General features: G+C 42.2%; 1 protein-coding gene and 1 long non-coding RNA gene across 5 annotated transcripts; both read left to right on the forward strand.

The window, feature by feature from the left end:
* The first annotated feature begins 207 nt into the window (after positions 1–207).
* LOC123405253 lies at positions 208–5,925 on the forward strand. Its single transcript, XR_006611954.1, has 4 exons — positions 208–295; positions 939–940; positions 1,515–1,608; positions 5,319–5,925. It is a non-coding gene; the product is annotated as an uncharacterized LOC123405253 (long non-coding RNA).
* Positions 5,926–6,274: 349 nt separating this feature from the next.
* LOC123402202 (putative B3 domain-containing protein Os08g0325100) lies at positions 6,275–9,345 on the forward strand. Of its 4 annotated transcripts, none has more exons than XM_045096088.1 (6): positions 6,275–6,634; positions 6,741–6,748; positions 7,051–7,358; positions 7,448–7,574; positions 7,875–8,654; positions 8,855–9,345. In XM_045096088.1, the coding sequence occupies exons 1-6, from the start codon at positions 6,553–6,555 to the stop codon at positions 9,098–9,100; spliced, it is 1,551 nt and encodes a 516-aa protein (XP_044952023.1). In that variant the 5' UTR covers positions 6,275–6,552; the 3' UTR covers positions 9,101–9,345. The 4 variants fall into 4 exon arrangements, with proteins under 4 accessions (XP_044952023.1, XP_044952022.1, XP_044952021.1 ...); XM_045096086.1 differs by having other exon boundaries at positions 6,547–6,634; positions 6,741–6,873; XM_045096089.1 differs by having other exon boundaries at positions 6,547–6,634; positions 6,741–6,873; positions 7,051–7,214.
* Positions 9,346–11,174: the final 1,829 nt, after the last annotated feature.

An 11,174-nucleotide genomic window follows, 5' to 3' on the forward strand; every position in this document is an offset into this window, starting at 1 on the left:
AGATGCTTTCAATGATGGTTTCCTTTCGACCAGTACCCTTTTTCAATAGTATGTCACTTGGTATTTTAATCCAATCTTCTACTTCTGCTGATGTGGTTGTTCCACCACCAATATTCAAGATCCACTAGGCAAATTGTGCTACTTTCCTTCTCTTTATCTCGTTTTCTGTCATGAAAGTGAGTCGTATGTTTTTTGTGAGCTTGAAGATTTCAAAGCGTTCTCAAAGATAGGACCTTTTAATGGATGCAGCGACTATGTTATGTTGTTTTCCCTTTGGTAGAACCGGAAGAATCTGGTGGAAGTCCCCTCCTAGAACCACTGTTGTTGTTATCATTTTTATTCCTTTGTATATCTCGCAGGGTTCTGTCTAGTCCCTCAAATGTATTTTGTTGCCTTTGGAGCCTCATCCCACAGAATTAATGATGTTCTATTTATTAGGTCTGGCAAGTGTGAACCTTGTTTGATGTCACATGTTGACTCTTCTGTAAGGGTTAAAGGGATATGGAACCTTGAGTGTGTTGTTCTACCTCCTTGTAGAAGTAGCACTGCATGCAATACCACATGATGCCACTGCTTGTACTATCTTTCCTTCTGAACCTGATTTTTTTTGTGATTGCCGTCCATAGATACGTCTTCCCTGTACCGCCATATCCATATACAAAAAAATATCTTATCAAATCCTTGTCAACTGATTATACCATGTAGCCAAATGCATGCCGCTGTTTGCTGTTTAGATTACCAAAGATACATAGGTGTTCAGCTTTTCGCTCTTCTTTGTTGTAGTTCATATCTTCATTGAGTAGCATGTTTCCAACTTCTTTTAGTCCTGAGGTGTTTGGCAGTTCGTTTCCAGGTTATTCCTTGAGTGTCTTTCCAGCTTGCCTCATAAGCTTTGCCATTTCTAGCAAGCTGCGATCTTTCTTCTGTCTATCTGTTAGGCGTAGTGTAGGATAGTTCAAGGTTTTTCTCTGTTTATATTCCATGTCTTCACTTCAAAATTTCCAATATGAGTCCCACATCCTTTTTGGATCTGTAACCTTGCAGTCACATAAATGGTTGTGAAAAGTTATCGTAGCTGGTTTCCAGTTGCCTAATTTGATGTCTTTTTGATACATTCAGTCCACTCTCTGTCATCATCTAGAAATCCTAATGCTTCACACACCGCCTTGTATGATTTATGGCCAACTCCATTTACCTTTCTTATGTCTTCAAAAGATGTGCATCATTTGACGACGTTAAGTAGCATTCCCATGTAGTAGTTCTCGCCACTTGCTGGATGGGCATAGTAAATCCTTCCAACAGATCTACCCTTTGTTTCTGTTGTCCACATTTTTGTCCTTTTTCGTACTCATTTTTCAGGGAACTCTGCATCTGTTAATTCTCTGGCTTTTTCATAGTGCTTGTTTGTTTTCATCCACTGCTCAAATTTAGTTATTCCTGCCATTTCCTTTCTTACTATCTTTATTAAGTCTGTGGAGTCCGAGAAGATGACATGTGTGTTGTTCATTCTGCAGGTGGAAAGGAATTCTTTCAACACAGTGATTCCGGAAGTGCATTACAAATTGAAATATTCTGCAGCATGCATCATGATATGAATGTGCACTCAAGGTACCCTTTGATCTCATCGATTTTTATCATAGGTGTTACTTGGTCAGCATGCTTGTTTATATAGTACTAGCAAAAAAGCCCATGCGTTACAACAGGAGAAAAAATATATCACACACCTATAATCACAATCAGTATTGATCATCGAATAGATAGCATTGGAGGCCTAAAAATGCATCGGAGCTTTCGATCAGGACATGAGGGGCAACATAGTCCCTGCGTTCATGTGTTATGGTGTTTGGGACAAACTATGCTTTTGTCTTTTTGTGGCGGCACTTTATTTTTGTCTTAATTACCTTATTTACTTCGAGGATCTTTCATTTTAGTATATTAAATCTATTGCTTTAGTTTCTCTGTTATTTTCATGGCTAACTATTTGAAGTTCTTGTTCATTCGAAGAACTTGTTTTTTCTGGAAATATTCATTTTGCCTGAGGGGAGAGTACAACTCGTTAAATGGAAATATCTACTTACAAACATTGTTATATTTTATGGGTCATTGGAGTTGCTTGGTTGCATTCTAGTAGGCTGTGAATTAAAAACGATAAAATTTCCACGTTCATCTAGAAAAGAAAAAGGTTTCGTCCGTTAACTATGTGGGGATGATTTTTTTTTTTTTTTGAGGAACCAGAAGGAGCTTTTCCTTTTCATATAGAAGAAGAATTGGCCAGTTAATAAGAAAAACTGGCCGAAAACTGATACAAGAACGACCCACACACCGACCTCGAGGCTGCGCATCCAACGAGCCGCCAACTCCGTCGCTCGAGCAACCGAAATCGAAACCCTACAACCCTTTTCCGGAGCCGCCGCTCTGACTTACAACCAACAAGAACACACGCAGACCCCAAGGTCGCGCTCCGGGCGGCTTCGTCACCCGAGCAACTGAAGCCGACACCCTACAACCATTTTTGGAGCCGCTGCTCCGACATCCGCACTAGCCCTGAGGCCACGATCCAGCCAAGTCGATGGCTTTGCCGCCCAAGCGACCAAAGGCAACACCAGACGCAAAGGAAATCTCCGGAGCCGTCGCTCCGATTTCCACACCGGCCCCGAGGCCACGCAGACACCTGGCCGACGACAAAACTCCAAGCCACCAGACCTGACAAGGGACCGGGCCTCCAAAGGCATTGCCCCCAAGGAGGAAGCGACCGAACGCGTCGATGCCCGCTGCGGCCAAGGCCGGGGGTAAGGTTTTCACCCGTAATTCGACTGAGACGACAAGGGAGGTGAAGGGGCTCCACTCGACGATGCCTCCAAGGAGGGAAATGACGTCCAAAGATGCCGTCGCCGCCGGCATCAACCGTGGTCATGCTAGGCTTTCGCCCGGAGCTCACCAAACCCATTGCCGCCGCAGCCCGTCGACGTTCCTCGCATGAATCCATGATGCACCAGAGAGCCTGCCGCTGCCAACCACCAGTCACACACGGCCAGCAAAAACCACCACGGCACCTCACACCGTCGTAGCCGCCCCGCTCTAGCCACCACATGCAGCGCCGTCGCGCTGCCATCCTTAACACCTCCGCACGAGACCAACCCGGCCAGATGCAACCCACCTCGCTCCAAAGCAGCCCCATCCACGCAGTTCCGGGCATGGAAGGTCCAAACTCCACCGCCGCAGACCACCGACGCTGCCAAGCCCCCTTGGTCCGCCGCGCGCGCCACGCGCCAGATCCGGGCCGTCCTCAGATCCGCGCCTAGGACGCCGCCAGCCGACCACCCCTCGCTGGAGCCGTTAGGCGCCCGCGGCCGAGCACGAACACCGCCGTCTCGACCAGCACCCAAGCCGTCGCCACAACCGCAAGGGGCGCGCCGGCGATCCTGTCCGGGGCCGCCGCCCCGGGCTCCTCACGCCAGGCCGCAGCCAGCGCCCGACCGATACAGCCCCATCGTGCCCGCCTGGTGCAGCACCCCCACGCCGTCTCGCCACTGCCACAGCTCCAAAACGCACCCCGCAGCCAGCGCACACCCCTAGATCTGCAGATGCTGGTTCGTCACAAACGGCCCCACCGCCGCCAACGCCTCCCGGGCTTTGCCCGGCGGCACCCTCCGGCGGCGGTGAGGGGAGAGGTTGAGGAGGGGGTGGCCTAGCCGGCCGGATCTGGGACGCTCCGGTGCAGCCGTGGAGGGGCACGGGAGAGGTTGAGGCCTTCACCCCTTTTGAAATTTAAACATCTCTCATTCATGTGAGGATGATTTTATTGGTCAGGTATAACATATAAGAGGAAATTGTCAAGTTGTGTTACATCGGAGCTTATAATACCCTTGATCAATGCTGATTGTTATTATAGGCCTGATATATTTTTTCCATTGCAACGCACGGGCTCTTTTACTAATATGATCAGTAAATATATATATGAGCTTTGGAGACCTTCTTTTACGCGACTGGTCCGCCAGTAACCACATGATCTGATCCCTTGCACCAATTGCACACAGATCACAAACAGTTTTTATTTGATGTATCTTTTGGCACCCTTGTGTGTGAATATCCATGCAAACCACAATCCTCTCTCACTGTCCCTTCTTTTACGCGACTTGCTGATACTACATGAGACTTGCTTGTATATAAATTGGTATGAATCCATCTAAAGGAACGACGTGGTACTATTCTCACATAAAGTAGATAATCTCAGTTGGTTGGTGCGTCATTTAAAGAGACGGAGGTCATGGGATCGACCCCCATCGGTAGCTATTTTGGGGACACGTGTCCCAGAAAAGCCCTAGCGGCTATTTGGGCCGATATTTTTTGTACGAAGCAGAGCAGGCTATCTGGGCCAAAGAAAAATTTACGAGACAGGGCAAAGGTTGAGTTATTTTGTATTTTGTACCACCTCAGATAATAAAAAAGCTCAAATATTCTAAAAAGATAATAATATAGGTGAGCAGATAAGAAAAAATGGAGAGAGTCACCTTCTTTTATTAGTAGTTATATTATATTATAGGTACAGATTTGAAAATGTACTTTATTGACAAAGATCCCTCGCACACCTTGACATTTATATGTATTTGGTACTTTACTAGTAGATCACTAATGTATGGAACGGAATATTTGTTATCTAACTTCACTTCCTCCTTATGTACGTATTTGCCATCGTTGCTCCTTCTATACTCTGGGTATCCATCTTCATCGATGGTTGTGTTGCTGTTAAATTTTCTTGGAAACTTTCTGATGCAGTTGTTATCGATCATGGACGGTGAATTTGTATTGGCCTGGCCACATGGTCCATTCATCATGAAATTTGCTGCATATCCTTCTGGATCAATGTCTTTGTCTGTGATTTTAGCACTTGTTATCTTGTCTACCTCCTCTGATTGCAGTTATTTTTGCTTTTTTTCCTCATGAAATATGACTATGTGGGTGTGGGGTAGCCCCCCCCCCCCCCCTCACCCCTTTTAGAGTTGTGTTGGGTAGATAACGGCAACTAAAATAGTAGGTGTAAGTTAAATTGCGAGGAATAGTAAAAAAAACAGTTTATTATAATTTAGCAGGCTATTAGTTGCTTGTGTTCTTTCAAAGTATTCTCGTTCTTTCATGTCTCGCACGAATTCCTTCAGCTTTATCTGGAACACTCGATCAAAAATGTCAGGTCGTTCCAATGCTGTTTGCCCTACCTCCTTGAGCTTTATTTCGAGTTTTGAATGCTCTGACTATACAATATTATTAGGATTTTATGCATTACCTTACTGTTTGATTCATCTTTTTTATTTATTTTGCAGGTTTCGTGCGCCGTGCGCCGGGAGATCGTGCCTATATGTATTCTGAGTTTGCTGGCAGGCGGCGGAATGTGAACTAGCGTGCCGGACGATGGCAGATTATATTAATTATCTAGCGTGAAGCATTCGGTCGTGGCTATGCAAATCGGGTGCATGGCTAGCTTTGTCCAAGAGAATCCACCAGGGAAGCCAGCTCTAGCATGAATCTATTTTTGCTCGATCAGGCAGATCGAACTACTATATAGCTTTGAGGTGCCCTCACCATGCATTTTCCTTTGAGTGGCGTTATGTTGGGGAGAGGTCGCCGGTGAGCTGGGACGAGCTCGGATCGGCTAGCTGTCCAACAAAAATATGGTTCAAGTGTGATGAAATTAAGCGCACGCATTTACAATTGCATGAGTTTGCCACCTCGAGCGTTAGTCGTGTCATTGATCCAAGGCTAATGGGCTTATCGACACAGCCGTTGAGTCCCTGTGTTTCATGTTAACATGTAGACGAACTTTTGTGTGTTTTTTTGTGCAGACGCACGTTTTCTCGACTCAAATGTAGCTATATAAGTTTGACAATATAGTTATAAAAAAATACTGTGAAAACTATAGCAATTTGAAAATAGGCATTGGAATAATCGCTGGACAGTAATTGTTGTCAAAGTATAATCTGTAATATAATGATATAAAAAAACTCAGAGGCAGATCTAATTAATCTCAACCATCAATTCATGTTAATACGATGACCAAGATTGCTTCAATGTAACAAGTTTAACTTGCAATGAATATTATATCAAATATTAATATCAACAATAATCATATAATTATCATGCAATTATTATCTTACCTAATATCAGCATGTAATTAATTTTACCTAATACAAATATGTAATTAATATTTTACCAAATATCTTTAAAAATGTATATTATACTATCAAATATGAGCGTGCATTGAATGCATGCATTTATAGTAGTGATAAAAAAATTGTTGGCGTATAGCTGTTTGACAATTAATATTGAAATATAGCCGTTAGACAATTAATAGTTTCGTGGATGTTGGTATAATATAGCCATTGGACAATTAATAGTCTTTTGGCCTTTTGTATAATATAGCCGTTGGACAATTAATATTCCAACGGCTATATTTTGGTAGTAAGGCTATAAATACGACAGCTATGTATTTAAACATTCATATTTTCAAACGCACTCAAGAGAGAGAGCGAGAGCGCGCGCTAAGTCTTCATTCTTTTCATGGGATCTTGCCATAGTCTGATCTTGGAGTCCTCCACCCTCAAATTTCAGTGCCATCTTGGCCAGTACTCCATCGTCATTGGTTCGTGCTGATCTGCTCTCTTCTTCTTTCTTTTTTCTTATTTTTTTGAAAAGGAGGATGACCTCTCTTCCTTTCTTGATCCCACATTCTACTTTTTGTGCTGCAGGTGGCCAGGTTAAGTGATGTCTCTGTCTTCTGAAATATACACACTGCACGACGATGAATACAGCTACAAAAATTTAGAGGATGATAATAAACATTTTTTGATGCCTATGTTGGGTGATTTCCAACACAAGATGGTAACCAATATCTATTATTAGATTTAGTCCCACTCCATCATGCATGTTTTATTTCTTCCGTGTTTAGGCAGTAGCTATTTTTCTAAGCATACAACATGTTTCGGTGAAGCGTGTTTGGCCCTTGTTCGGGAACTATATTGTTTTAGCAGATATATATTTTTAAATTTCTTTGTGCAGATAATCCCAAAAGAGTGTGTTCGATGCCTGAAAGGCGAGATGCCGGGTGAGATCAACCTAGAAACTCGAAACATGGACAGTTACACAATTAAGGTTGCCAAGTACCAAGAAAAGCATGTTCTTACAGCGGGTTGGCCCCAATTCGTTGAGAACTTCCATCTACAGTTGGGTGACTCCTTGCTATTCAGATACAGTGGAGACTCTCTGTTTAGTATTGTAATTTTCGATAAGCTTGGCCGCGAGAAAGCATCATCTGTTGTTGTCAATCCTTTTCCACCACAAGTCCAAGGAAGACGCAACGAAATCGGGTGAAATATGTAGCTAGTCTTTAATCATTATGCATGATACCATTTCATAGGCAAGACAAATCTCACTCCAAATAGCTTTTGCACTGCAGGTCTGCTAGAAAAATAAACGCGCTTGGTGAAACATGTGAAATCTGGGATGACCATCAGTATATGAACTTGGACGATGAAAAGAAATATTTTTTGATGCGCATGATGGGTGATTTCCAAGACGAGATGGTAATTCATATTCAAAACAGTAGCACTCCCTTAGGTCATGTGATTTTGTTGTTTCTTATGATGACTAGATTTTAGATTATGTGTACCATGCATGTGTAATTTTTGCATAATTGTGGATATTTTTCCCGTTATGTTAGTTTGATGACTAGATTTAAGCCCGCATGATAGCACATCCAAGTACGTTGGTATGTTAGTTCGCCAAAAAATTCCTAGTGGTTTGGTTGCTGTTCCATTTTGTATATTATTTAATTACAAACTGTTCTTTCAAAAAATATAATCTCTTGAAACGTGTTTCCGCAGATCATCCAAAAAGAATTTGTTCACCGTTTCAAGGGAGAGATCCCAGGAGAGATTGAACTTCAAACAAAGAATAAATGTAGATACAAAATTAAAGTTGTCAAGAACCAAGAGGAGCAGCTTGTGCTTGCAGCGGGATGGGGGCGTTTCATAGAGAAGTTTAGCCTACAGACACGTGAAAGCATAATATTATTCAGATACAATGGGAAGTCCCAGTTCAGTGTCATAATCTTGGATCAACTTGGGCGTGAGAAGGCTTCATCCGTTGTCAATCCGCTCCCGCCTCGTGCGCTCAAAAGGCACACAAATTGTGCTGAAACTGTGAGTCAACATCCTTCTGATGGTCATCCTCTGCCCGTGGAAAGGCTGGTGCAGAGTACTGATGCAGCGGCTAACATTCTTCGCCGGCCGACGCAAATTGCTGAAACCGCGGACTGTTCTCCTCCGCTCAAGATAATGCCATCAACTGCTCAGTTCGATGTTCATCAGCAGCAGCAAGCCATGCTAATGCAGCCTCCCCTGAACCATTCCTCCTCCTCATCACATGACCATGTCCAGAATGCACTTGGTTTCGTGCGTGTTGTTAGAAGAAAGTACGGTCTAACCTCATCACAGAAGAAGCAGCGGAAGGATGGTTATATTACCACGCATAGGACCAAGCTAACCTCTGCTCAGGAGCAGCAGGTGAAAGACATGGTCCAGACCATCCGCTCACGCATAGGTGACATAATCATCTTTGTTGCTCTGATGGGCAGGGCCAATGTTCTTTCAGGATTCTCCCTGGTGAGTAGCTCCCTCCATATTTATTTGTTGCTTCGACCATGCACATTCAAGTCTGTTAATTTGCTTCTCTTTATGGACAAACACAAGACACTATTTTTATGCTGTAATAGTATTCATAACTGGTCATACCTCAGTTTACAATTATATGCAATATTATTTTACTTCTAATCTACTAACTCTTGAGTTTTAATCTGTAACAGACTATCCCAGTCAGGTACGGGGAGGAATATTTTGGAGATGGGAAAGTCATCTGTTTCCAGCTAGGCAACAAGAAATGGAATGTGAGCTTCAGCACTTCGCGCAAGGATTATCGGGTCGAAACTGGATGGAAGAAGTTTGTCAAGGACAATTGTTTGAAGCTGGGTGATATCTGCCTCTTTGAGCCGCAGAGCAACCAGAGGAGTACCATGGAAGTCCATATCATCCATGTGAATGATGGCAATTGACTGATTGTTATGCCACCATATTGCTGCTGTTGCCGATCTCCCTAACACCGGGTGTTCTTTTGGTGATGTGGGGTTTAAAATATATGTAGGCTAGTAGAGTCATGGTTTTACCAATTAGCTGATGCCTACTTACCCTGCATACTGATGGGAGTTATTCTTACTGCAACCTACAGTTTGGTTCAACTTTGAACTAGTGTCACTGTGTCGAATTTAATACTGCTTTAGTTTATTGGTTTCTGACTTTCTGGACTCGTTTCCTTCAAATCTGGCATTTCCTTGTTGCTATGATTCTTCTTTGCGTTTCTTTTTTCTTGGTACATTGGTGGAAGAAAATAACTACAAAGGCCATGTCATCCTAAGGTAACATAAGAATTGGAAATGTCATGATTAATTCATTGATTTATGCACACCTAGCTCCAAAGTTCCATGTGCTTCGCCTATCTATGCACTGTCGGGCTTGTTAATTCAGCAAGTATACTGTAAGAAATGAAAAGGAATGGAATGAACTATCTCTTCGTTGATCATCATCACAGATATTTATACAGAGATTCCCATCTCTTGAGAATGTCGGTTACAAGGGATAGACGCCTATAAGAGGCGTCGATACGAGAAAAGCTCCCTCTTCGAAAGGAAGAGGCGTCTCTACAAGGGAAAGGCGTCCGTACGGACAGACGCGTCCGTACGGCGCTTTGGGCACACAATAACTGCCTAAGGCAGTTGTAATCTAATTCTAACACTCCCCCTTGCACAAAGCTATGTTTTGTATGTCTTGTATCCTTTGTATAATCTTGAAAGTACTCCATGTAGTTTTGATGATCTCTGAAGTTGGTAATCTCTCCTCCAAAACCCTGTGGGAAAATATGAAAGGAGTAGTGTGTAGGATATGTTGCTAAAACTCCTTAAAACCCTGTGGGAAAATAAGGAGAAAAAGATGCAACATATATTGATTATTGTTTCTTTGATAACTCATATGAGGAAACCTTATTAGAGGAAAAACCCATATGCGAGTTTAGAGAACAATAAATATGTCTTGTATACTTCCTTTAAGAACCCCGGTGGGGAAAATAGAAAAGTATGACATATTATATTTGAAGTTGTTAATTTCTTCCCCAAAAACCATTTGGAAAAAATGTGAGGAGGATAGTATTTGATATGTTGTTAAAACTCCTTAAAAACCCAGTGGGAAAAATAAGAAGAAAATGATACAACATATAATGGTGATTGTCTCTTTGATAACTTATATGAGAAAACCTCGAGAGGATAAAACTCATTGGTAAGTTTAGAGGATAATTTATATGCCTTGTATACATCCGTTAAAAACCCCGATGGGGAAAATAGGAAGTATAACATATGTTTCTTGTGTTGATAGTACCTCATTAAAAACCTTGATGAGAACCTTGAGAGTAAACTCATAAAGGGAAAAAGAGTGTAATATAATGTTTGAAGAGGTTATAATTCAGGAAGTGACTCCCCCTGATCCTTGAAAATTGATTGCAATATGCTTAATGGTATTGCTTTTGTATAACCTTTTTGCATCTCAGCAACACAAGTATTATTATCTTTGTAGATAATAATTGGTGATTCAATAGAATCAATGCCACATGAGTGTTGTATGTGGTTTATCATTCCGTGAAGCCACACATATTTATGTGAAGCCTTATATTTCAGAATGATAGGTGGTTGTAGCCATTAGAGTTTGTTTGTAGTTAACAATGGAATGGCAAGTCCACCATATAGGTACATGAAGCCTATTAGTGATCTGACATCATGGGGATCGGATAAGTAGTCAGTATCAGCACATTCGATGATATTGGAGTTCAGATTTTTCTGAAATTTTGCAAATAGGTTAGGTATTTGGTGCATTGGAGATATCGAAAGATACTCTTGTTCCTGTCCACTAGTGTTCGGTCCAATGGCATTGAGATATGGAACATTATGTCCCAACATCTCTTCTCCATCTTCCATGGTTTTGAATGTATGCAACCATAGAGTTTGGATGGATTTGACCCATATTTGAATTTCTCCAATAATTTCTGAATATAGGAAAATTGTTGTACCTAGTTCTTGAGTGAAG

Source organism: Hordeum vulgare, chromosome 6H (genome assembly GCF_904849725.1).
Source record: "Hordeum vulgare subsp. vulgare chromosome 6H, MorexV3_pseudomolecules_assembly, whole genome shotgun sequence".
NCBI lineage: Eukaryota > Viridiplantae > Streptophyta > Magnoliopsida > Poales > Poaceae > Hordeum > Hordeum vulgare.

What these genes read in the sequence shown, in the direction of transcription:
- LOC123402202 (XM_045096087.1), top strand. Translation starts at nt 6,757, where the DNA reads ATGTCTCTGTCTTCTGAAATATACACACTGCACGACGATGAATACAGC. An exon ending in GTGATTTCCAACACAAGATG is followed by an intron (nt 6,874 to 7,050) that starts GTAACCAATATC and finishes TTCTTTGTGCAG; the next exon opens with ATAATCCCAAAAGAGTGTGT. An exon ending in TTCTTTCAGGATTCTCCCTG is followed by an intron (nt 8,655 to 8,854) that starts GTGAGTAGCTCC and finishes AATCTGTAACAG; the next exon opens with ACTATCCCAGTCAGGTACGG.